The sequence below is a fragment of the Sciurus vulgaris genome (genome assembly GCF_902686455.1).
Source record: "Sciurus vulgaris genome assembly, chromosome: 2".
Classification (NCBI taxonomy): domain Eukaryota; kingdom Metazoa; phylum Chordata; class Mammalia; order Rodentia; family Sciuridae; genus Sciurus; species Sciurus vulgaris.
This window is the reverse complement of record NC_136462.1, coordinates 34,234,547-34,261,282: the sequence shown is the minus strand read 5'-3', so window position 1 is coordinate 34,261,282 and position 26,736 is coordinate 34,234,547. Positions and strand designations below refer to the sequence as shown.

The window sequence follows — 26,736 nt, the reverse complement described above, 5'->3', positions numbered from 1 at the left end:
CCAGGCACCATGGATCTGGTGATACACACCTCCTGCATTAACAGCTTTTTCTTCCTGTTCAATTATTTTGACTGGTTAGGGAGTAGAAATTACACTTCAGACTATATCGATGGATATTTTCAGCCTGGCTAAGATCTTCAAAATATATACCAACCCCAGGAACATTCCTTTAATTTTGGCTTCACAGTTTCATAAAGAAATGGAAGTATCAATTATTGGCACCATTAGACTGAAGGAATGTAAGACCATGTATCTCCTCAACTCAAATTCTCTCTGGTCTTACTGCCTGGCCTCTTTGATATTGAGCCAGTTTGTTCAAGCCCTAGATCTAAAGGCCATCCTGATATACCTAGTAATGAAGTCCTTGAAAAGAAAAGAGTATGGCTACAAACTGTAATCCCAGCTACTCAGGAGGCTGAGGCAGGACGATTGCATGTTTGAGGCCAGCCTCAGCAACTTAACAAGACAGTCTCAAAATAAAAAATAAAAAGATTGTGGTAAAGTGCCCATGAATTCAGTCTCCCAAACACTCGCGTATTTTAGCCACTGTTGTCTGCTCCTCTTCTTGGACTTACCTGCTTGCCTATCCTTTAAGGTTTAGCTCTCCAAATGACTTCCAATTTGTGCAGATGCTATCTAATCCTGTGACTACACATATTTCCCTATTGTCAGTTACCGAATCCCTCAGATGCTGTGGCCAGATATGGTTGATATTGTTCATATTGTTCATTTTTGTATCCCTAGTACCTAGAAGTGCCTGGCACCTTCTAGATGTTCAATAAGGAAAGGAAGGAACTGGAAAAAACCACCAAAACAGGCAACAGGCCCTGGCTTCACCATCTGAGGCCTGTTTGGCATTTTCACAGGCCAGAATGGCAAGAAGCAGCAGCTTCCCACCCTAGATATTCATTCACTCATTGTTTTACTCCACACAGATTTAATACGTGCTGCCAAGACGGCCAACATTGTGCTAGGAACTCATGATACCGAAAAGGCTGCCAGGCCCTGCTCAGAGGCACTTCCATTCAAGGCAGAGAGACAGGCATGTGGTAGGCATTGGTCTGGCATCTTGGTGGGCCATCTGGTCTGCTCTGAGAACCTTTGCCATTCAGCTCTGCAGAGGCTGCGTGGAAAGGGAAGAGGCCAAGGAGGTAGTAGAGATGGGAAGGTCAGGGGCTTTGGAAAGGGCTCTGCCTCTGGGACCAGTTCTGCTAACCAGTGGCTTTATTTACGCATTTCTCTTTTGTATGAATTCCTTACTGTTAGTAAGGAGCATTTGACACATTTCTTTTCTTTTTTTTTCTTTTTTTTTTTTTTTTGTACAGGGGATTAAACCCAGGGGCACTTAACTGCTGAGCCACATCCCCAGTCCTTTTTTATACTCTATTTAGAGATGGGGTCTCGCTGAGTTACTTAGGAACTTGCTAAGTTGCTGAGGCTGGCTTTGAACTCTCAAGCCTCCTGAGCTATTGGGATTACAGGTGTGCACTCAGTTGACATTTCTAATTAGCTTAAAGCCTCTGCTGTCCTGTTACTCCCAAATGCAACAGCTGGATCATGATTAGCAGCAACACTTGTAGTTCTGCCATTGTCCACTGGAATCAGGGTCACTCTTGCCATAACTTCTGATGGGACCACAAAAGACTTTCTCAACCCCTCGTCTTGGGACAGCAGTGTTTGTCCCTTGGGTCCCTGATTTGGAGAGAGTCAGCTGCTCCGGCAGAGCACTGTTAGGTGGCTTCTAACTCTGCCCAACCTGACCCTAAATGAGCTGCCCCCTTTCTCTGGGCTCTAGTCCCGCACCAATCTCTCAAGTGCTTAAGAGAGAAGTGAATGCTTCACATACCTACCTTTTTCCTTCTTCCCTCTCTCTTCCCTTCCTTCAATCAACAGATAATTAAATAAGCATTTATAGTGTGCCATTAACATAAGACCTGGGGGAACAGTGGAGAATAAAGCATGTAAGAACCCCTGAAGGGAGTACCTATAGCCCCAGCTATTCTGGAGGCTGAAGTGGGAGGATCACTTGAGCCCTAGAGTTCAAGACCAGCCTGGACAACATAGCGAGATCCCACCTGTGAAAAATAAAGTAAAAAAAGAACACCCAAGGGTTGGGGTATACTTAGTGGTAGTGTACTTGCCCTGGGTTTGATCCCTAGCACTGCAAAAGAAAACGAAAAACACAAAAACAAACAAACAAAAAAGACTTTCCCTCTTAGAGTTTACACTTTAGTGGCAGAAACTAGTAATAAAAAGTCAAGGTTATCAGACAAATAGAAGGAGGATTGAGAATAAGATTGGAAGTTCCTTTCAGAGAGCCAGGCCCTCCCCTTCATCGACAAGTTTATAGAAACTTAGATACCTTTTCCTGAGAAGAAACTGGCGCATTAAGTGTGATTAGCTGGCAATGGGCAACATACATCCATTGGATAGCTGTGACATTTTACAGATGAGACTGGATGATATCAGTCTCATCTGTAAAATGGGGACGTTGGGGCCTTCTTCACAGGTGCCTGTGTTCTGCCATCCCATATTGGCACAGCGTCTGTTGCCTGGTTATGAGCGTGCCATACCCCATCCCAGCCTTCTCTTCTGCTCAGGGCAGACACAGGCAGGGCAGGCAGTCCCAACAGGTTTCTCCCCTACATTCTGGGGTCTGGCTGCAGCAGCAGCTAGGACAAGAGGCGTCTGAGCTGGCAGAGGTCTCAAGGGTATTTAGACACAACGAGGCCGGGGCCCTTCTCTACGCCTCCCTCCTACTATGCCTGCAGCCTGCCCAGCAGAGACTCAGGAAGAGGCATCCACCCACCTGTTGGGCAGGACAGTCCATCCTTACTGGACCTTAGGTGTGACTGGAGGGACCTGCCTGTGGTCTGTTCTTGGCAGTGATGACAGCAATCCCCTGCATGTTCCCTGGGCAGGCTCTTCAGAAGTCCCTTCTCACCCTCAGAAGCCGGCAGCAGGTTTGTGGGAGTGGATCTGCAGTAGATTGGGGTAATTACTAGGCACTGAGTTTTACAGGCTGTATTTCATCCCATCTTTCCCAACAGGGCTTCAAGTTAAGGGAGAACACCCTCATTTTACAGTTGAGGAAACTGAGGTTAGGAATTTGCTCACTCTCTTACTCTGACATAATCAACATTTGAACTGAGTTGCCCTGCTCCACATCAAATGCACAGGGGCCCCAGCTTACCCTGTGCCAGCTTTGGTAGTCTTAAAAGAGAAGGTGAACTGAGTCAGAGAAATATCAAACGGGAAGATGCCAAAGAACTAGAAGTCTAACAGGGCTCAGTTTGAGGGATCTGAGAGCATCTCTCTATCCCTCCTTTTACAGAGGACAAAACAGGCCCAAAGTGAAGTGAAGCCTCTCTACACAGAACTCTTAAGCACCCTGCAGACTGCCCTGCATGGTGTCCAGACACTGGTATTGAAAATGGCTCAGGGTTTAAACCCAGCTCCACCAGTGACCTGCTACATGACTCCAGGCAAACTGAGCAGCCTCATGAAACCTCAGGGTCCTTACCTGCAGGTGGGGATGATACTATTGAACTCATCTCAAGAGCGTGAGAACTTGAGAGACAGGATATGTGGAATGCTGGCATGGTGGCTGGCTGGCACCTGGGAGGGCCTGAGTAAACTGTAGCTAATACAATTACTCTTGTTTTCAAAGTTCAGTGACATTAGGAATCAGCAAGTCTCTTAGGGATGGCTTTGATTCTGTCATTCTGCTGGGACCCACTCCTCGGACCAGAAAGGAAACAACATTCACTGTCATCCCCCATCACTGAAATCTATCTCAGACTCAGTTCCGGGCCCATCTGGGATTCAAATCTGGAAGGAAGACCATAGGCTATAGCCAAAGTGCCAGCTCCTGGTCCCTAGTTCTGCCAGAGTGCCTGTGACATAAGGCACATCAGTCAACCTCTATATCAAACTTCTGTCAGTCAAATGAACATGGTAACTTACAGTCCTCCTTACTTCCATCCCCAGGGAAGTGCCCATCTGAGGGTTATCATGCAGTTCAACACCTCCCAGAAGGACTACACCCTCTGGGTAGAGGGTGAGGGAAGTCTTATCTTAGGGACAATTCTGCCAGATAATGACAATTGGCCTCCTGAGTCCCGGGGAATAAGTGGTGAGATTTGTAGAAACCCTGCCAAATTCCATCTTCTCCCTTCCTGGCCTCATGAAGCCTTTTCTGGAGCCAAGGAGAGCCATCAACCTGATGTCAAGCTTTATCTCCCACACCCAGGGGTGAGTTGAGGGGATGCCTTTGGATCTCACATCCTTTCACCTGATTCTCTCAAGGTCAAAGGCAACCAGACGTACACTGACAGCCTGGGATGCAGGGAGCAACCTATGGCAAGTAGAAGGCCCTTCCTCTAGTCTTCCCACCTGACTGGCCTCCTGATCACCCGTGTGAAAAGCGGGCAGCTCCCTCTCATTTTGGCAGTTGACTAGAGATGTTTGTGGAGCCAGATGCCTAAGGAGCAAGGTCTTCCCTGGCCTCCAGAAGATGCTATGACACTGGATCTGTTCCAAGATTCCTGTGAAATTAGGCAGTGACTTTACAGTGATTTTCTCCGTCTGTGCAAAGGCCCGAGGCAGTTTGATGAAACTCCCCAGGCAAGAGAGACCTGGGAAAGCAAGTTGTACTACTGCCCCAGAACTGGTGGCACCTCTGTCCCCTTGCCCCTATTGTTTATGACTGCCACACAGCCTATGCCTCAGACTCACTGCTACTTTCATAGACCCTCTGGTGTGTTCTCTACTTTGTAGGGTCACTTCCCTGGCTGGGCCAGTTTTGGAATTGTCTAGGTATCCTCATGATTAGCCTTTTGAGTCAAGGTATCATAATTGCAATGATAATTCTGGGTCTTCTGGAAAAATCAAGTGAGGTTTCCTCCCTTTGCTTTAGAAATTTATCAAGCATCTATTGCATACATGGTTCACTTCCAGAATGCTGGAGAAATGGAGAAGCAGAGAAACACTGCCTCATTTCACTTCCATGCCTCAGGGTGGTGCTGATAGTGTGGGTGAGGGAGGACATAATGCTGTGATCTCACTGCCTGATTCCCCAGGTGGCTTCGTTTGCAGCCCTGACCCTACCTGGGTCTTCAGAAAAGCTGTAACACACAGCAGCATCAACAGGAAGCAAACTCCCTGCCCATGGCTCCTGGCATTTAAGGATCTCCTGAGTCCAGACTTGCCCCATCTGCCAGCCTCAGGTCCCTCCAAACCCTTACCAACATCTAGAGCTCTCCCCTTAACACAAATGCTTCCATCCTTGGATCTTTGCTGGTAAGCTAATCATGATCCTGCCCTCTCCCCTCCCCCTTCTGCCTCTTAAGGATTTATTCAGGCTTCACTAAGAAGCTTTCCTTGGCAACTAAAAGAAGACCGCCTTGCAATAAATTATTTCTCCCTCTGTGATCCCTACTTCATTTCCCACCTCTTCATTGAGTGTTGGCCTGTACTCCCACCCTAGGCTAATTCAGCCCACCTGGCCTTTTGTCTGGAGAGTAGTTCACACCTGATTCTCACCGCCTCCAGGACCAGGCGCAGAATCTCAGTGATGCCTGTGTTCTCGTCTCTCACCACCGTGCTTTGCACTTTGTCGAAAAGTGTCAGATGGTTTGTAGACTGGGCTCTTCCCACTAATGTGAGCCATGTGACCTCGGTGGAATCGTCGGGCCACTCTGGCTTCAGTTTTCTGATGAAATGGTGATGAAGATACTTCAGAGTTATCCAGGGGACAGCGAGGTAGGATGGAGGAAAGTGTCATTAATGCCGGAGCCCCGGGTCAACGAAAGATGTGGAGTGGTTGTATCCCCTCCTCGCACTGGCTGCGAGGCAACGTCTCTTCCCCTTCGCTCTCCCGGAAAGTCAAGTGCACCAGCTTCCAAACCTTCTCTGGGTGCCCCCTCCCCTGGCTCGGAATCTAGGCTGTGGAGGTTTCCAGTGTAAACTCAGGACACCTTCCCGTCCTGCCGCCCCTTCTCAAGGACTCGCGAAACACACCTTGAACCCCGCGCCAGAGCGCAGTTCAGAGCGCCGCCCGGAACTGCAGCTCCAGCGCGTGAGCCAAGGCCGGGGGTCGCGCATTTCCAGTCGGTGACTCAGGGCCTCTTGGTCCGGGGGTGGGGTGGGTAGGCGGGACCCACTAGTACCGCGCGGGGGCAGCGCCGGGCGATCGGTCAACGAGCTGTGGGAGTCGAAGCTGGCTCCGACCCGTCGCCATTCCGCCGCGGGCGACTGTCTCGCCAGGTCTCCGAGCGCAGGAGGAAGGCCCGCGCTACTTTCCTTTCGGCACGCTCCTTTGCTGGTGCACAGCGACCCGGGCGGCCGGCAGCAGCTGGAGAGCGGATGGGGCTCTGCGCGCGAATGAATGGGCGCCCTGGGGATGCGCGCGCTCGGGGCTGAAGGGCATTAGGACCGTGAGGATCGCGCCGCGTTCCTGTCTCTCCCTATCACAACCCCCCCACCTCTCTCCTTTTTCTGCTCTGCAGGACTGAGCAGCCAGGCGCGAGCGAAAACAAACAGCTGGGGCTGCGAGCGCCCCCGCCCCGGCCTCGAGAGCTCGCCGGACCCGGCTCCCACCCTGGGCGCCCGGCCGCCCACCATGAGGAAGATCCGCGCCAATGCCATCGCCATCCTGACTGTAGCCTGGATCCTAGGCACTTTCTACTACTTATGGCAGGACAACCGAGCCCACGCAGCATCCTCCGGCGGCCGGGGCGCGCAGAGGGCCGGCGGGAGGCCAGAGCAGCTGCGCGAGGACCGCACCATCCCGCTCATTGTGAGTACGCCCGGCGCGCCGGGCAGCCGGCCGGCCGGGGAACCGTGGCGCGCGTCCTGCCCCCGCGCGGCAGCCCAGGGCGCGGGGCCCGCCGCGCCAGGCCGGCTTTGTATACGTTGGAGCATTCCTGTTTGTTGTTATGGCAACCTCTGTCGGTCCGGCGGGGCCAGGGTGCACGGATGGAGGGAGGGTGACAGCGGGTGGGGGTTGGGAGAAAGTGCTGCAAGTTTGGTGGGCCCTGCGTGCACGCGCGACTGGGAACGTGGCGGATCTCCTGGCACTGCGCAGCCGGGGCTGGGGGCTGAGGGGCTGCGGATGCCTTGCCCGCGGGAGAAAGCAGCCGGCCCTGGAGCGCAGCGAGCGGGCGGTGAAAGCCGCGCAGCTGAGCGCGTAGGTGGTGGTGCGCACTGGGTCTCCAGCCTCCTGGGGATAAAGGACATCGGGTGGGGGCGTGGGTAGGGAAGGGTCTCTAAACGCTGCTCCTGGCTTCGCGCCCCCTTCTCTCCCGGATCAATGCGAACCTTTTTCTTTGGCACTGACACCCTCCCGAAGGGGTTTTGTGGGTCGGGGAAGGGTCTTGTCCTGTAAGCGCCCCGCACCCCCAACGTTAGGATTCACACTGCAGTTGAACCGGCAGTGTCTGCGCCTGGACCGGGTGATTCCTTCGCAGAGGGTCAGCTTCAGGACCGCTAAGCAAGCGGGGAAACAAAGGCCGTGTGGAATGGCTGGGGCTTTGGCGGAGCTGCGGGGTCCTAAGCGCTCTGGGGACCCAGGCGGTGGCATGCGGAGCCCCAGCCGTCCTGCAGGGGGCGTTCCTGTCGCCGCCTTGGCCCGGGCACTGGGTGACAGCTTCTTGTGGCCAGGCAGGGGCACCTGTTGAGGCAGGAGACTCTGGGTCCCGCAGAGTGCGCATTCGAACGGGTGCGTTCTTCCAGCAGTGGCGAGTGGTGAACGAGAGTCTCAGACTACCCTCCCGACAGACTGCTGGCCGCGACAGACTGCTGGCCGCGGTAGCCTGGCGGAGCGAGGACCAGGAAGCAGAGTGGAGCTGGAGGTGGGGATTGGGGGAGGGTACAATCCTGACGTGGAAAGATCTGGGTCTGGGAGAGGCGGGGTGAGGAGCTCCCCGGGAGGTACAGGGTCAGGAGAGCTGAGGTTTGTATAGACTGGCATACGAGATGCTTACCCAAAGGTGCCTCAGAACTCCAGGAATGTGGAGGATCCGTGTGAACCACTCTCATATCCCAGCCTGCCCCAGATTCCACCCTCGTTACCCACCTGGGAAGAGGTGAAAATCCTCTACAAAGGAACCATTATTTCTGCAAAGGAACCTGGCGTGAGGAGACCTTGGGGGTTATGGAAGGACTTTGTCCTAGGTCCCAGTCTGGATGCATCTGTGGGGGCCAAGTATGTTTAGGTGGAGAGTTTCCTTTTGAGCTCTGGATCCTTTCCCTAGGACCCTGTTTCCAAAGCACTTGTCAGTGTTTGGACAGAAAGACTGGAGGAAAAGCCTCCGGTGTCAAAACCTCAGAGTGCTGAGATCCAGGTTAGAACTGGAACCAGTCAGACCAGTAGTGACCCCAGAGGTCCCACACTGCCCTCATCCTAGCTGCCCTCATCAGAAAGGACTAGCTTGGTCTCAGGGAAGGCCAGCCTGGGGCCAGGAGGGGAGATGCAGGCTGGCCAAATGCTCTTGTCCCTCCTTGGTGACTGATGGGAGGAGGCTGTGAGCTGGAAGGGGAGAAAGGCCAAGGAGGGCATGGAGGAAGGGAGAGGGCACGAGAAAGTCACCCAAGCCTCTACAGCAGACCTCTGACCCCTGCCTGACCTTTCTGGGGCACCTCTCTCCTGCTCCTCCCACATGTGAGCCCTAGAATGGGGGAGTGGGGCCACTACTGGAGGGATACACTAGTTTCCAGGGGAAGGAATTAGAGGTGGGAATAGTATACTGGTCAACACCTTCTTGCCCCTCCTTATCCCCATAGGTGTTGACCTGCTGCAGATAAGAAAGGGACTGGGATTTGGAAGCTAAATTGAAAGAGCAAAAGAGGATCGGGAAGATACCTGGGAACCTGGAAGAGAGGGTGCAGGAAGAAAGGAAGGGAAATAATCCTGGGGATTGAAATGACTGCGCTTTCCTAGCCTGTGCCCTCTCTGTTCTTGAGCTTTAGCTCTGGAAGTCTGTTCCACCAGCATCAGTCCCAATCACACACTGCCCTTGACACTGACTGGAATTGTATTCCTGTCTTTCAGTTAATTCACTTCTGAGTAGTTCTAAGCTGAGTGTAAGGCTCTGCACACAGGGATTGTGCTGGAAGCTCCTTGCGTCCCCACCTTGATGCACACAGCAAGTCCTAAAAAGAAGTGCAATAGTATTCTCGCCCATTTCTGGGAGCAGTCAGTGGTCAAAGCTTCAGATCCCCTTGATATTTCCTTGCAACTCCACTGTGACTGTAAGGAAGGAAATGCAAGATCATGCATCTTTAGGAGTGGAACCCTTTGTTCAACTTGAAAGGGGCAGGTGCAGCTGCAGAATTGATTTCTCCCTGGAACTGTAACCACTGGCTGTCCTTGCCATTTCAAAGCAAGCCAGAATGTTGCATGTGGATTTTCAGATTCTTAGTGAATGAGGTGGCCAGTCCTGAGGTCAGAAGCTGAGCAAACTCAGACAAGCGTCATCATCACTCCCCTGGGGAATCAAAGAGCTGAGCTGGGAGAGGGAGGGGCTGTGTAACAGCCCGAGCAGGCGCAGCTCTGCCTTCTTGCTGTCTGGGCTGTTCGAAGCCAGCCAAGTTCCTTCAGAACTTCAGAGATGCTTGTTTGGCATTGTGGGTTGTTGGCATGGCAACCGTATGGACCAATTTCTCAGGGAGGTCCTGAGTTTGAATATTCCGTTTTGCTGTCAGCCCATGTATCACAAAATTTTGATGTGAATAATTGGTTATAGAATCTGCAAAACTAAAGGGAGATCCTGGTTCCATCTCCCTACAGCTGCTGAGGATGTGGCAAGATTTGCAGTTTTCCTGCCTTGTGCTTCATGGACAAGGCAGTATGGTTGGGACACTGCCTTTGAACCTACACTGATGTACACTGGCAAGAACACCTGCAAATGCAGGAGGCAGAGCAGACATGCTGGGACCTTGGGCAGCCGAGTGGGGGAGGACATTGTGATTGGTTGGGTTTTGAACTCACGTTTTCCACACGCCAATTCTCCAACAGGCAGGCATGGAAGGCCAAGGTGTTTTGTGGACTTTTCCTTCATTGAAAAAGACTCCCCATGATGGCTGTCTTCAGCATAGATATACTCATGTGCAACAACCATCTTCTGTGTTAAACCATGAGAGATGTGGACAAGAGTTTTCCTAACTGGAGTTTCTTATCCTGAAATTGAGATCCTGCTGAGTGACCATGGACAATATATGGACCATCTCTGGGTCTTGGTTACTCTCTGTGTTAAATTTGGGTTGATTGATTGGCAACCTTTGTTGATGCTTTGATAGACCAATGATAGTTTAATTCTTGAAGTAAGTAAATGGCTTTAAGGAAGTTCTGCTGCAGGTGCTGTGAGATTTGTGCCATGGAGGGACCCTCCCCTGTCAGGAGAAGGTCCCACAGTCACCCTCAGGCCTTTCAGGGGTCTCCACTTACGTAGTAGTTGGGGACAGCAATGATGACTTTTCTGGCACTGTTCTCTGAAAGCAGAGGATTCAATAAGATCTGGCTGAGTTTTTTTTTAAATTTATAATGTATGCATTTTGGTGCCATGGGAATATGATTTGACTAAATGACAAAAAAAAAAGATTTTGTATTTAATTTGTCTAGGTGCCACACTAGAGGAAGAGGGTGCTGAGGGAAAAGCACAAACACAATTCTCTTTGCCAAAATGTTCTGATTTAAAGGGTCAATTTCCTGTCCATAGGGTCCATCCCTGGGCTATTTTTTGAGACCTACCCCAGAGACATGGGGACAGCTCAGAGGCATCTAAATCTGGAGGGGTTGTTGACAGCCCAAAGAGTCCCTTCCCAGGAAGCCAGAGGCCTCAGGGCACAGGAACAGTTGGAAGGTGCTTCTCTTCTCCTGACAGCCCCTTTACTTCTGTGCTGTGACAGCAGTCCCCCACCCCCCCAGCCACTCTGAGGCCGGTGGGAGTGGCTTCCTCCTCTGGTGGCTGTGTGTGTCAGCTCAGAAAGCAGAGGAAGCCCTTGGGTCTAGAAATGCCATTGAAGGTAGACACGGAAGGGGCACTGGTGGGTAAGGCCAGGCCACGCTACCCAGGGGACGGTTGTGCTATAACGGAGGCAACCTCTCCAGGGTCAGAGGGGGGCACACAGCCAAGCAGTTCATTATGGTTACATGACTAGATGGAGCTGAATACCCTTCCTGCTTCTTGAGGAGACCTGAAGCACCTTCCCCATGAGCAGCAGGACAAAGACGCAAAGAGGCCAAACAGATTCAGGACTCAAGTCCTCTGCGAAGAGCCAGGGAGTTGAGCCCCCAGAGGGAAGTCAAACGATGATTATATTTGGGCAGTAAACTCGGTTCACTTCATCAGACAGCGTGCTTGCCTGGTACAGTAACCGACTCTATGGCCCTCTTTGAAAACGGTTTCAAGCGGCTTGTCTCTGAACACTGTGGTCCTTGATCATCTATACCTGTCTAGCCTTCATAATAGCCGTCGACTCTGTATTATATTTATGGCAGCTACATTCATCGGATACTTTTGACACTGTGTACATATTTTACAAGGTTTACCTCTGAATCCCCTCAACAACCTAAGAAACTAGGTACCATTTTTAGGTCCAATAGCATATGAGTGAACTGAGGCTCACCTACAGTGACTGAGTTCATTGGAAACCAGGTGTTTCTGATTCTACAGCCCATGCGCATGTCTTTTCCCTGGAGCATCTTCAGGGGAAGAGACAAGTCTGATGGACTGTCAGGCTGCCATCACTTGCAGGTTCCACACTTATGAATTCAACCAACTGTGGATCAAAAATATTGGAGCCAGGCATGGTGGCTCACGCCTGTAATCCCAGCAGCTCGGGCAGCTGAGGTAGGAGGATCATGAGTTCAAATCTAGCTTTAACAACTTAGCACAAGGCCCTAAGCAACTCAGAGACTAGTGAGACACTATTTCTAAATAAAATATTAAAAAGGGCTGGGGATGTGGCTCAGTGGGAAAGCATCCCTGGGTTCCATCCCTGGTACTGCCCCCCAAATAATTACATCTGTTCCAAACATGTAGACTTTTTTTTTTCTTGCCATTATTCCCTAAACAATACAGTAGAGCAACTATTTACAAGGCATTTATATTACATTAGGTATTATAAGAATCTAGGAATGATTTAGACACATGGGAGGATGTGCGTAGGTTATATGCAGATACTTTGCCATTTTGGACAAGGGACTTGAACACCACTGGATTTAGGTATCATGGGGCAAGTCCTCCAACTTGAGTCCCTTTCAGAGTCCTAGGGATAACTATCAGTGGGTCTCTCCTGGAGTCTTGAGAGCAGCCTTTCCTTTGTATTCACTCCATAAGCATTTGTTGGAGGGAAAACACAAAAATCACACAGAATAAAATGCTAGCAGCGGGGGGTATTTTTTCTCCAACATTTTCTGTAATATGCCTTTATTAACATTATCATGATAAAGACAATATCATTTTTTTCAATATCATTATTTTTAAAATATTTGTTGTCTGCTTAGACTCACTCTTGACTCCTCAATTAAAATAGAAACTTCTTAATATGTCATACACTTCTGAATCCCCATCAAGACTTTGCATTGAGCCAACATCAAAGGCAAGGGGCTTATTTGAATTATTCTGTGGGGTTCCAGGGAATAGAGCTGGGCCAGTAGGTAAAAGTTGTGGAGAGAGATTTCTTGATAGCGGAAGGAAAACTTTCTTGTAGAACCAGCTAACATTGGAGTGGAACGAAGGCTGGCCAGGTCTCTCCACAGGCCCTGTCAGCAAATGAGCACGTCCACCAGTGCAGAGAGTTCAGAAATGCTTGAAAGCTTTAAATTCTCCCGAGGAAAAAACTGGATCCACCACTCTCGTCCTTCCTTGAAACACTGTCTGGCACAGCTATGCAGCCCCCTTCTACTGTACTAGAAACTGAACGTATCTGTGAGCACATCAGGGGATGCACACGTGTCTCCAGGTGGACGTCAGACATCTCAACCATCCACCTGAAGGGAGCTACAGAGATCTCTGCGCAGGGCACTGAGAGCAGAAGACAGGCATGGAACTTGCCAAAGGCCACAGCCTGGAAATCAACATTGTTCAGAAAAATCAGTTTAAGGTTGGTCTTCTCCTGGCAACCTTTAGCTTTTCCATGGTTACAAATCTAGCAGATTAGACGAAGGTGAGGGAATTGCTAGGAGCTGCTGACCACACTGAGAAGTGACAGCCGACAGCAAAGGACCAGGCCAAAAAGGGCCACATGAGATAGGAGTGACCCCTCTCCCCATGCACACACTGGTTAGACTGCCGCAGGCATCATTTATTCATTCTCTTGATGATTATTAACTGAGCAGCTATTATGTGCCAGGACTATTTTCAGCATTGGAGAAAATAAAACAGAACTGAAATAAGCTAACATTTTAGTTGGGGGAAACAGAAAATAAACATATCAACATGATTTATTAGGTAGTAGGAAATACTATGAAAATAAAATAAAGTAGTATAAGAAGGCTGAAAGATGGAAAAAGGATAGTCAGGAAGGATTTCTCAGGGAAGCTGGCATTTGAGTCCTGAATAGAAAAAAGTGCACCATGCAGACATGAGAGTGTTCCAGACAGCCAAGGCTGGGCTGGGGACGTAGCTCAGGGTAGAGCACTTGCCTAGCATGGGCCAGGCCCTCCTGGGTTCAATACACAGCACTGTGTTAAAAAAAAAAAAAAAAAAAAATCCAGACAACCAAGGTCCAGGCCACTGTCCCAAGGGTGTGTTCTTGGTGTCCTTGGCTGGGGCAGCCTGAGAAGTGGGACAGCAGCCAGTGCTAGAGGCCAGGTTATTAGGCTTCATGGCATGGTAAAGACAGGCTCAGAAACACCCCTGAATCATCAGGAAGTGACAAATAACATTCAGTGTACAGGCGTGGTAAGTCAGGGAACTGTGTCATTCATTTTAGAAAAATTTCCAGCAAGATGATCAAATTTATTTATAAGTGTTGGTTCTTCATGTTCTACAGCTCGGAACACTTTGTTCCCTTATAATGTGTGATCGATGAGATACTTGTGTGTTGTGTGTGGCGTGTGTGTGTGTGGCATGTGTGTGTGTGATGTGTGTGTATGATGTATGTGCATCACGTGCGATATGTGGGTATGTGCATGGTATGTGTATCGTGTGCGTTTGCGTGGGTTATATATTGTGGGGTATACATTGTGTGAGAGAGGTGTGTATGGCGTGTGTGTGTGTGTGTGTGTGTGTGTGTGTGTGTGACTGGTGAGGGGGAAGGGATGAAGCTGGTGCTTGAAGAGATGGAAGGGACAAAAGATAATGGGGCCCTTGTTGAAATACTGGAGTGGGGCGGGATGGGGAGGACTGTCTCGCTGCGAGAGGGAGGATTCCTCTCGGTGGTGGTACCTGATCACGCCGCCTTTGTTTCCTGATCCAGTTTGCAGTGTTCTCATCAGGTACAGTTGAAACTCTGGGAATGGTTTCTGGAATGCAGGCACTTGGAGTCTTTTCCCCTTGCGTTCAAGCAGACCCTGACCACCAAAGCCTTCCTCAGATCCAGCGGTGGGTGCCTGTGCAGGGGCACACACTGGCAGCTTTTTTCAGTCTTTGTGGGTGCAGGGGCTGCTGTGTCCCTTGTGCCCAGGTGGCTGGTCTGATGTGGCTTCACATGTCCCTGGGAAGCTGCAGGTGCTTTGTTTTTGTGGTTCAGGTCATGTGTGCCCGGCTGCAAGCCGCTGTCAGTCATGCCCTTTCAGACGCTGCTTTCAGAGTCCAGATTTGCAGCCCTTTATCTTCTCCCAGCAGTTCTGGCTTTTAACTTCTTTAAACAGACTGTTGCAGAGGGCTGCTGACATTTCAAGGCCTTTCATTCCGGGGGTCTGGCCTTGTGTTTCCACAGCCGGAGGGAACCCATGTTACCCCCAAAGTTGCCGAGCCAGAGGTCAGTTCCCGGGGGGTTTGCTTCTGGCACCTCTCAAGTGTGAGACCTGATTCTTTGCTTGGAAGTCATCTTTCACCTCCCTGTGGAATCTCTCACTGGGAGCGGGAGGCTTGGACATTATTCCAGGGATTGGGGCAGAGCCTGGACTCAGGTTCTGTGAGAAAGAACATGTTGTTGATCACTGAGGTCTGCTGTGGTTTTGGTGGCTTGAGGGGGTAATGGCCAAGACTGAGCACAGTCCCCATATAGTTTACCAACCCAAGAGGCCAGATAAGAAGGGGATCCAAGAGACACACAACAGGGACCAGGGAGGGCAATGAGCTGCCTTGGGAGGAGCGAGCAAAAGGGATTGTCCAGGCAGAGTGGAGGCTGCCCATGGTAATGTTTTAGCACTGGTTGGTGCCACCTTATGGGGGCACGAAGATGGCCAGGGCCCTCTCCCAAAACACTAAGGAAATGTCTCATCCCTGGATGCACCCTAAGATTGCCAATCCCCGTTTTTTGTGTAACAGAGACCACCGAATCTCCTAAAAAGCCCTTCCAGAGAAGCAGGGTCCCTGAACCACACCTGAGCCTGGGTCTGGACTGGGGGCTTGGAGCGAGGTGGGGATGGGTCTGCTACCGAACTTAGAGTATGGAGCCTGGTAAAGCAGAAAGCCAGCCCCAGGCAAAGCGGAGGGCAAGCCAAGCACAGTATCCAAGAAAGGGCCTAGGCAGGAAGTAAAACCTAGTGGGAAGGGACAGGCCCAGGCTAGAGTGCTCAGAGGACCTGGCCCATACCTTCCCCAGAAGCCCTGAGAAAAGTCACGGGGACTCTGAAAGGAGACCGGCATCACTCCTGGGTGGGGAGAGCTCCCCTTATCTAGTCCACACCTGCCCGGACCTTACAGTAGCCACCAGGCCCTTGTGGCTATTGGGTACTCAAAATGTGGCTATTGCAACCAAGAAACTGTATCTTTAATTTTATTTTTTGTTGATATAAAATTTAAAACACTCATTTCAGTTGTTGGAAAACTTTTATGAGTGTTTAGAAGAACTTCACTATATGGAATCTACATTTTTTAAAAAACATTTTTTAGTTTTAGATGGATATAATATCTTTATTTATTATTTTATGTGGTGCTGAGGATGGAACCCAGTGCCCCACATGTCTGAGGCAAGCGCTCTACCACTGAGCCCCAGCCCCAGACTCTGGAATCTACATTTTTAACTAATTTTTACTTATTAATATTTCTAGTGACAATTTTGTATCTAAATTGAAATGTACTATACAATATATACTAGATTTCACAGGCTAGCAGTGAAAAAATAAAATATTTGACTAACCTTTTTAGGTGTTGAAATGATACTATTTGGATATACTGGGCTAAATTATGTATGTATGGGGGAGGTGCTGGGATTGAACCCGGGCCTCTCCGTGTGCTAAGCATGTGCTCTACTAGTGAGCTACATCCCCGTTCCCGATATATAATTAATATTAATTTCACCTGTTTCATTGTACTTATTTAATATGGCTATTGGAAAAATTTTAAATTACATACATAGTTCGTATTCCATTTGCTTTGGAAAGCGCGGTGCTCTTCAAGGTCTAGGAGGGTGTCCAAGAATGCGCATGCGCAAGGGGAGAATGGCCACACCCTTGTTTACCTGGATTCCAGGCTTTTCCGTCCTTTTTGGTCTGGCTGCTGCCAGGCTGGGGTTCCTGATTCACCATCATCATCTCTGGGTCCTCGTCCTCATGCCAGCATTAAAATCAAGGTCCATATTTTCTTGCGGTGCCTTTTCTTTTAGAAGTCCCTTCTAAACCTTGCTGTGGTGAAATGGGTTTTGGAGGAGGGTGGGAGCAGTGAATGCAGGAAGCCTTTTACTCTCCTGGAAAGAAGAGGGATTAGTTCCAGTCTGTTGCTTTTGGTGTTCCGTCTTTGTCCTGTTAGAGCCAGAATGACAAATAGATCTCGGCTCTGCAGCCAGCTCAGAACCTGTGGAAATGGAAGGCTGGGGCCCCGTGGTGAGCATTCAGAAGCTGCATCTGGGCCAGGTGGGCAAGGGCCTGTGATCCTTTCACTGTGTCTATAAAGGGCTTGGAAAGGGGCCCCGGAACATGTGCCTTATATTTACTAATCCTGCATTAGCTGAGTTGTCTTTTTGGAGTGATTTTTCTCCACTTCAGAGACTGGATATGCTTTTAGCACTGGCCACCTTGAAGAAGCAAGGGATGAGGGTCATAGAGCGTCAGACCATGTGCAGAGGAGACGGTGGTCACCTCCAGGGGCCAGGACCTCAATAAGATGTGCACGGTTTTAATCAGCACGTCTGCTGGGAAAATCCCAACAGCCACTCCCCTTACTCCATGGAGATGAATTTGGCTCTGGTCCAGGGCCAGCCTTTTGGCAAAGCCATAAACCCCAGAAGGGCAGGATCATCATCTGGGGGATGAGGGGAGGCTTGGCCCTTTTTCTCTGTTTTTTTCCTTTCCTTCCCTTAAAAGTAGGAGCTGAGTCTGGCATGGTGGTGCATGCCCATAATCCCAGTGGCTTGGGAGGCTGAGGCAGGAGGATTTTGAGTTCAAAGCCAGCCTCAGCAAAAGTGAGGTGCTAAGCAACTCAGTGAGACCCTATCTCTAAATAAAACACAGAATAGGGCTGGGGATGTGGCTCAGTGGTTGCGTGTCCCTGAGTTTAATCCCTGGTACTGTACTCCCCACAAAACTGAGTTGGGTGCAATGGCACACCTGTAATTCCAGCGGCTTGGGAGGCGGAGGCAGGAAGATCAGGAGTTCAAAGCCAGTTTCAGCAATTTAGCAAGGCCCAAGCAACTCAGCAAGACCCTGTCTCTAAATAAAATACAAAATAGGGCTGGGGATGTGGCTCAGTGGTCAAGTGCCCCTGAGTTCAATCCTTGGTACACACACAAACACACACAAAGTAGGGACTGTGGATTTGCGAACATGTCTGGATTCTTTGTGTCCAATTTCTGCTTGTGGCTTTGCTCAGGGTGCAGCCTGGGATAGTGGTTATCAGCGGACACTGGAGCCCCAGTGTCTGGGTGTGTGCTCCTGTTCTGCCACTTTGCAAGTTATTGAAACATTCTGTGCCTGGGTTTTCTCACCTGTGAAATGGAGATGCTATCAGGCCCCATTTCAGAGGATGGCTGTGAAGATGAATGAGTTAATTCACATAAAGAGTTTAGAACTCTGGGACTGGAGTTGTAGCTCAGTGGTAGAGTGCTTGCCCCTCTGCGTGAGGCACTGGGTTCGATCCTCAGCACCATATAAAAATAAATAAAGTAAAGGTATTGTATCCATCTACAACTTAAAAAATACTTTAAAAAATTTAGAATTGTAGCACATAGTACCTCACAAGCACTGGAATACAAGTTGTTAGCAGTAACAAGTTGCTACTATTTTTAAACTTGTTTGTTGGTTACCTAGTGCTGCGTAACAAATCACCCTAAGATCTTAATGGCTTAAAGCAATAAGCATTGATTTTCTCTCCTTGTTTCTTTGGGTCAGGAATTGGAGAGTGTCTTGGATGGGTGGTTCTGAGTTTTCTCTTGAGGTTGCAGTCACATGTCAGCTGGGGCTGTAGTCACCTGTGTTTCCTGGTATAATTGGAAAGTTGGTACTACCTATTGGCAGGAGGCCTCAATTTTCCAAAAGGGCCTGCCTGAGAGTCCCTATAGGGTGATGACTGGCTTTCTGGGAGCAAACAGTCCAGGAGACTGAGGCCAATACTGCAACGCCTTCTTATCTAGCCTTGGAAATCGCCTAAATGGGAGACTACTGTGATTTTGAGAGCTCGCTGAGGCTGCCGGTTTGAGACTGAAGAAGGGCCAGAGCAGGAGTACCTTCAGCTGCCTGGTTTGTGCCTGGTATCTTCCCCCCAGCCGGTGAGCGGAGTATCATCGTGCCTGTTCACAGAGAAGGAACTGACTCAGGCATGGCAGGCTATCTGCCAGCACAGCCAGGGTTCAGTGAGGGCTGCCTGGCTCCAAGCCTGAGGGGACACCACTTCTCAGGATGCCACCCCCTGATGCCCCCACTTATGTGGGGGAGATGGGCCCTATCGAAGTCAGCATGGGGAGCCTCAGGTGTATCGATGGTCCAACTGAAGGATTGGGGTGAAGAAGTGGAACCTCAGCCCTTAGCCAGGGCCGTGGGAAGACAGAGGGACAGGGGCAAGTTGGAAGGTTTTATGGACTAGGAGTTGAGGAGGGCCCCTGCCACTGCCTTAGGCTCTCCAAATTCCTGAAACTTCTGAGCTCAGAGAGAGTATTGGTGATACTGACGCCCAGGAGTTCTGGGCAGAGGGAGCAGGCCCACCACCTGGAATGGATCCTTGCAGTAGTGAAATGAATGAACCATGTCAATATATAGCAGTATGAATGGAGTGTAAAAACATGATGTTAGCCGGGCACCGTGGCACATGCCTGTAATCCCAGTGGCTGGGGAGGCTGAGGCAGGAGGATCACTAGTTCAAATCCAGCCTCAGTAAAATCAGGGTGCTAAGCAACTCAGTGAGAACCTGTCTCTAAATAAAATACAAAATAGGGCTGGGGATGTGGCTCAGTGGTTGAGTGGTCCTGGGATCAACCCCTAGTAAAAAAAAAGAAAAAGAAAAAAAATTCACACACATACAATGCGCGTGCGTGTGTGTGTGCGTGCGTGTGTGTGTGTGTATGCAAGGCGAGCACATATATACCTCAAAGTATAAAAATGCATCAAAGAGGATACATGGCACACTGTGACAGTGAGTGTCCCTGGAGAGAGACTGTTATGGTTTGAATGTGAAGTGTCCCCCAAAAACTCACACGTGAGACAATGCAGCTCACATGTGAGAAATGATTGGGTTGTAAGAGTCTCAACCCAATCAGTAAATTAATCCCTGATGGGGTGGTAGGGAGTGACTGGAGGAGATTGGAATTGGGGCGTGGCTATGGGTATATATTTTGTATCTGGAACATGGAGTCTCTCATCTGCTTCCTGATCATCGTGATGTGAGCTGCTTCCCTCCGCCACCCTCCCCTGACATGACGTTCAGCCTCACCTCCAGCCCCAAGGAATGGAACCGACCTTCTATGGACTAAGACCTCTGAAATAAACCTCAAATAAACCTTTTTCTCCTCTGCAGTTGTGCTGGGCAGATCCTTTCAGTCACAGCAGTGAAATAGTTGACTAAGAGGCAGAGGGGGACCAAGAGGGAATTTGTCTTTATTTGAATTGTTTTCATTAATTTTTATAAGAGTCATGAAGTCGATGTAACCATGCGTGAACAGTTGTTAATTTTGGTGGTAGTGCAGGTATTTGTATTTCTAGTCTTTGTGCTTTCTGGAATTTAAAAAACCCTCAATTCTAGAGTTGGATGTGGTGGTGCATACCTATAGGCCCAGCTACTTGGGAACCTAAGGCGGGATGATTGCTGGGGACCAGGAGCTCAAGGCCAGCCTGGGACATATAGTTAGACCTGACTCAAAAACAAAACAAAACAAACAAAAAACAACAACAAAAAACAAACCCCAGACCTCTCAAATACAGTGATATTTTTGAAAGTAAAATAAAAGAAAGAGCTAGTGGCTCAGAGTGACTGGTCTCAACTTCATGTAAACGGAGAAGGAGGCGCAGCAGCCGGAAGGCAACGCCGCGCCTCCCAAGCTTGTCCCACGTGGCTCTGCTGTCACCTGCTGGAGGACAGCAAAGCCATCCTCAGGCTTGTCTTCTGAACCTATGATCAACCTGGCTGGCTGTCATTGGAAGGTGGTTGAGGAGGGGAAAGCACTTCCACGCTGAGGGGCTCAGGAGGGGACAGAGAGCCAGGGTCCCCAGGGATATGAATCCCAAATGTGTCTCTTCCCCCTTCTTGGGGACAGAGAGATGACAAAGTCTTCTGGCAGAAAGGTATGAGATCGGAGACAAGGAGCTTTTCCTTAATTGATCTTTCATCTCCCTTTAAACAATAATACATGTGTAATACCCCAAAGACCGGAAATCAAAAAGAAGGAAACGAAATCACCCCAGACCCCACCGTTCAGAGTCCTCATGTTAGTATTCAGGCCAATCATTGATTCAGATCTTTTTTGATTGATTTTTTTTTTTTTTAGGAAAAAAATTATAATTTTATAGTGTTTTGTAGCTTGCTCTGGGGAACAGTGTCTCATGGACACTTCCCTGTGCCATGAATTGTCTATGCGGTATTTCTTAATGGTTGTCTAGTGTCTCACTGTGTGACAGTTCCTTAGGTTATATAATCACCATTCGCACCGAGTAGTTAAATTGCATTAAATTATATAAAATTGTTGTTTTTTAGGTAAAAATGGTCAAATGTTGGCAGGTTCATGTGGTTCAACCGAACATGTTGTCAGTGTTTTTCTCTCGTTTGGGTGCTGGGGATTGAACCCAGGGGTGCTCTACCACTTCCACCCCAGCCTGTTTTATTTAATTTTGAGACAGGATCTTGCTAGGTTGCCTCGGCTGACCTCAATCTTGCGATCCTCCTGCCTCGGTCTCCCTCATAGCTGGGCTTACAGGCCTGTGCCACCACACCCAGCCAGGCTCATTTTTATAAACAACCCAACACTGAAAATTCTTGTAGGTCGATGTTTGCACATAGTCCTTAAATATCTGGGAATGGAATTGCTGAATAAAATATCTAATTTTTAAATAAAGACTGAATCTGACAGGGCTGGAATTAGAGTGAATTGAGCCATGTAAGTACAGAGTCAGAGCCTGTCTTTATCTAAAATTTTAGTATTTTGTTCATTAAGGATATATTTATATATATATATATATATATATATATATATATATATTTTTTTTTTTTTTTTGGTACCAGGGATTGAGCTCAGGGGCACTCAACCACTGAGCCACATCCCCAGCCCTATTTGTGTATTTTATTTAGAGATGGTCTTACTGAGTTGTTTAGGGACTCACTAAGTTGCTGAGGCTGGCTTTGAACTCGAGATTCCCCCTTCCTCTGCTTCCCAAACCTCTAGGGTTATAGGCATGTGCCACTGTGCCCAGTTCATCATTAAGGATTTTTTGGGAATTAATTTTGATTTTTAAAAAGTACATAGGTCATTCGAATATGATGTACCCTCATTACTGAGGTTTTGGGGGGCCCCTGAAGCTAACTTGGGTGCCTTACTTGCTGCACCGTGATTTCAGTCCTGAGTGACAGTGGGGCCTGTCCTTTAGAGTTATGTGGCAGTGCTCCTAAATCTCTCCGAGCAGCAGCCACTGGCAGCGCACTCAACAGGTGCATGGACTGACCCACTCAGACACTGGCTTTCCCATGTGTGACCAGCACTGGGCCAGAGGCTGGGGCACAAGGAGGAATAGGACCCAGTGTCCACCCTCAGTGGTTGGACTCTGGAGGAGGCTGATGAGGCTGGAGGGCTGTGGCGCTGACCTCGGGTGCATGCTGAGTGCAACCACCGTCAGCCTCACGGAGAGGCATCCCTGAGGGTGAGAAATCGGGTTGTCTTCACAGGAGCACGTGCCCGTTAGGCAGGAAGAGACGGAACATCAGGCAGAGGTGTGGCCTGAGCAAATTCTTGGTGTGGCGACTCCAATTCCAGGGTCATCCTGGAATGGAGGAGAGGACTAGGTGCAAAACAAGCCTGGGCGGTGGTGGGAAAGAGACTGTCACCTCACCCCAAGGCCACTGTCTGTTCTCTTCTCAAGTCGCACAGACTACAAGAGAGCCCAGCCTGGAACAAGCCTCTCAGGTGGCCACCCTCCCTGTGTACAAGAAGTAACGGTGATGTTGATGCCTGCTCTTGATTTCTTCTTATGAGTTTTAGAATTTTCTGGTAAGATATGTGTGACATAAACGTCGCCATTGTAACCATTTAGTAGCGTGCCATTCAGTGGCATTAGGGACATTCACGTGGTGGCACAACCATCGCGACTCTTGGTCTCCAGAACTTTTCTCTGCAAGCTCAGACTTGGTCCCCGTTAAGCACTACCTCCCACCCGCCCCGCCGTTCTACTTCCTGAATCGATGATTTTTTTCTTTTTTTACTACAAGGGATTGAACCCAGGGCTGCTTAATCACAGAGCTACATCCCCAGCTCTTTTTTATTTTTTATTTAGAGACAGAGTCTTGCCAAGTTGCTGAGGCTGGCTTTGAACTTGTGATCCTCCTGCCTCACTGGGATTAAGGCATGCGCCACCGCACCCAGCCCACTCCTATGAACTTGACTAACTTTGGTACTTGAAATAAATTGTATTTAAATGATATGGAATCACCTAAACTCTGACTTTGGGGGATGGCTCATTTCATTTAACATGTCTTCAGGGTTCTTCTATGTTATAGCATGTATCAGAATGTTCTTCCTTTTTAAATTTTTTTTTCAGTTGTAGATGGACACAATACCTTTATTTTATTTTATTTATTTATATGTGGTGCTGAGGATGGAACCCAGTGCCTCCCACATGCAAGGCCAGCGCTCTACCACTGAGCCACGATCCCAGCCCCATTCCTTTTTAAGGCTGATGAATGTCCCATATGTGTCTATTCCACATCCGGCCTGCCCATCCACGCATCCGTCCATCCACCCATCCTCGGACAGACTCCTACCTGTATTGCTCCTGCCTTTGGGCTCCTGTGAATAATGCTGCTGTGAATGTGGGTGGAAAAATATTCCAGACCTGGTTTCATTTCCTCTGGGTATATACTCAGAAGTGGAATTGCTGGATTCTATGGTAATTCTATTTTTAATTTTTTGAGAAACCAATATACTGTTTTCTCATTTCCATTATTTTTACCAGATAAGGGAGCCAAGGCCCCCAGCACGGTGCCTGCCCCTCGTACATGTGCAGCGAACCGTGGTGGACGGATGAGGCTCCGGAGGTCTAGTGACTGTGGTAGGGAGGGGAGGATGGGCAGCGCAGACGTCTACCTTGGACACCAACTCCAGGGCCAGTCTCCTTGCCTCCGGGCTGAGCGGCTCCTGGAGAAGCCCTGAGAGGGCCTCGCCTCCTCCACCACCAGAAGCCTCCACCTTTGCTTCCCCTTGGGGCAAAGGCTGAGGATACAGCCCTGAGGGGGGGCCCAACCCTTGGCTGCAAAGATGGTTGGGGATCATTGTGACTCTTAGGGAAAGAAAGGGGCAGGTCGGTGGCAGCTCTAGTCACCCAGTTGAGAAGACAAGCAACAGCGGGGGGCTGTCTGTGGCTAATAAAGTTCCAGGGTCTTTGCTATCTGCCAGAGGCCACGGCAGCAGTGGCTGTGCTGTCAGCCCCACTTTTCCTTAGCTGTCCCTCCCACCCCCACTGGACAGGGTTAGAGTTTATACCTAACCTCCCACGGCGCCTGTCTATGGTGAGCACTCTGAAGCTGGGGCTTGCCAGTATCCCCACTTTACAGACGCAGAGATGGAGGCTCAGAGAGGACGGGCCAGCTGATTAGCAGTAGTGCTGGGTGTACAGCAGGCAAATGGTCTCCTAACCCCACAGTCATAGAGAAGGAACTCCAACTCAGCTCCAGACCTCGTTAGGTGTGAGTAGTCCCACCCACAGCCCCTACTGAACCCCGGGAGTGGGGCAGAGGGAAAGGACAAGAGGAAAGGGGAGCATTTCAAAGCTGGTGGGTCCCCACTCGGCTTGTCTGCTCTCCCTACTTGCTGTGTTCCCTGAGCCTGGGGTGGGGGGGAGTCTCTATTCTTTGTTGGAGCAGGGCTGTGGCTCCTTCCCAGTTGACAGGACACCAGCTGGGTTCCATGAGCTCATGTCACCCCCCAGGGATGTAGCTTGCTCAGTAACACTGACGTCTCGCTTAGTTCCTCCCACGACATAGCCGTGTGGCATTTTTGAGATCTGATATTTCACAGTCTGCAATGGGGAGTCCAGTACAGTACTAGTTGCTCCAGACACAGTCCTCTTCTGGTGGGTGGGGTGCTGGGTGGGAGCTGAGCCTGTCCCCAGGGCTCAGCTAAATCCCAAGCGGCCATGATGGGCATGAAAGAAACAGTATTCATTCTGAAACTGCTTCCTGCTGGTGAGTACTTGTGTACACAGAGCTCTTCAAAGACCAAGTGTTAGGATTATTAATTTTCCTGAGTTACATGGTAGGGTCTGTCTCAAGGGCCTTTGAGAGACGCTGGAACTGATGAAGGTTGCATCTGCACTAGCTGAGGTTTCTAATGTGCACACAGCTCAAGTTGCATGGGAGGCTGTGTCTCCTTCATAGGGTCTGTAACCTGGGACCGTCCTTATTGTCCTCCGGAGGCAATTCTTTGTTTACTTCCTTGCACATTGCCTGCTTGGATAATATTGTGTGCCGCTGGAGTTCACAGGCCTGGAATCCACCAGACCTGGGCTCAAACTCCCTATTTTACTCTAATGTGCCCTCCCTTCCCTACACTTCAGCCACATCCACCTTGCTTTCTTCTAGCACAGTCAAGGTGTCCTGCCCCAGGGCCTTTGCACAGCACAGGCTGTCTCCTTTGCCTTAAACATCCCACCCCACCCCATGTCTGACTATGGTCAGCTGTTCTCCCCACCTGACACTTGTCACACCTGGAAATGGTCTTGTTCACGTGCTCCTTCCTGTCCTTGTCTCAGCCCCATTCACTGCATGCATAGCCCCTCAGAGGAAAGGCTGTCTATAGTGTTCACGTCTGTACCACCAGAACAGTGCCTGCCACATGGAACTGTAAATACATGTAGTCACCATGGGACAAGTGACTCAACCTCTCTAAGCCTCAGTTTCTTCACCAATATAGTGGGCGTAACTGCAGTCATGAGGATTGTATTAGAAGATACCGTGCTCACGTGGCACTGTGCCTGCCACATAACAAGCACAGGTGACTGTTACTCGGCTTCCTTGAGTGCAAGCAGCAGGTCTGCCAGGCCGCACCAGGGCCTGGACAGTGCCGGGCATTGGTGGGCGTGCCGTGAACGTTGGCTAGTCAGAAGGGGGCTGACCATCACTGCTGAAGCTGTTGTTTCTTTGCACCCAGCTCAGCCTTTCGTGGGCTGCATCAGCCCCGTCTTGGTGTCCAGGGTCACACTTGACCTCTTACAGGTTCCAGCTCTTGGTTTGGTATCCTATGCCGAGAAGCTTTCTCAGGGTAGGAAAGAGAATGACAGGGATTAAGATCACTGACTCTGAAGTCTTTCTGCCTGGGTTCCAATCTAGCTACCACTTGCTAGTTGTGTGACCTTGGGCAAGTTACTTAACCTCTCTGTGCCTCAGTACCCACATCATAGAGTAATTAAGATCAGGTTAGAAGCCAGGTGTGGTGTCTCATGCCTGTAATCCCAGTGACTTGGGAGGCTGAGATAGGAGGACCAGCCTCAGCAATTTAGCAAGACCCTGTCTCTAAATAAAATATAAAAAAGGGCTGGGGAGTGGCTCAGTGGTTAAGCACCCCTTGGTTCAAACCCTGGTACCAAAAAAAAAAAAGATTTGGTTAGTGCTGTTAGAATGCTGCACAGCACTTAGTAAGTGTAGTAAGTGCTATGCTATGTTTTTTTTGGGAGGTGTACTGGGGATTGAACTCAGAGGCACTCAATCCCTACGCCACATCCCCAGCCCTATTTTGTATTTTATTTAGAGACAGGGTCTCACTGAGTTGCTTAGCTCCTCACCATTCCTGAGGCTGGCTTTGAACTCGCAACCCTCCTGCGTCAGCCTCCCGAGCCGCTGGGATTACAGGCGTGTGCCACCACGTCTGGCATGTTAAGATGTTTTCACTGTCATTACCACTCTGCTTCCTTAGCTCTCCTGTCATGCATTCCGTTCATTGAAGATAGCTCCTTGAGTACCTACCCTGCACCAAGAACTGTCCAGGGTGCCAGGGAACAGA

At 49.6% G+C, this 26,736-nt stretch overlaps 1 protein-coding gene and 1 long non-coding RNA gene across 2 annotated transcripts in view; one reads left to right on the top strand and one right to left on the bottom strand.

Annotated features, from left to right (window-relative positions):
* Positions 1 to 954: 954 nt before the first annotated feature.
* LOC306654007 lies at positions 955 to 6,114 on the bottom strand. Its single transcript, XR_013761861.1, has 3 exons — positions 5,534 to 6,114; positions 2,810 to 2,979; positions 955 to 1,123 (listed from the first exon to the last, which is right to left on the bottom strand). It is a non-coding gene; the product is annotated as an uncharacterized lncRNA (long non-coding RNA).
* Positions 6,115 to 6,250: 136 nt separating this feature from the next.
* Positions 6,251 to 26,736, top strand: part of GALNT16 (polypeptide N-acetylgalactosaminyltransferase 16) — an 81,640-nt gene continuing 61,154 nt past the window's right edge. The window contains exons 1-2 of the mRNA XM_079127108.1: positions 6,251 to 6,267; positions 6,510 to 6,799. Of these exons, the coding sequence (XP_078983234.1) occupies positions 6,623 to 6,799 (177 nt within the window). The 5' untranslated portion in view covers positions 6,251 to 6,267; positions 6,510 to 6,622. The remainder of the gene's footprint in view (positions 6,268 to 6,509; positions 6,800 to 26,736) is intronic.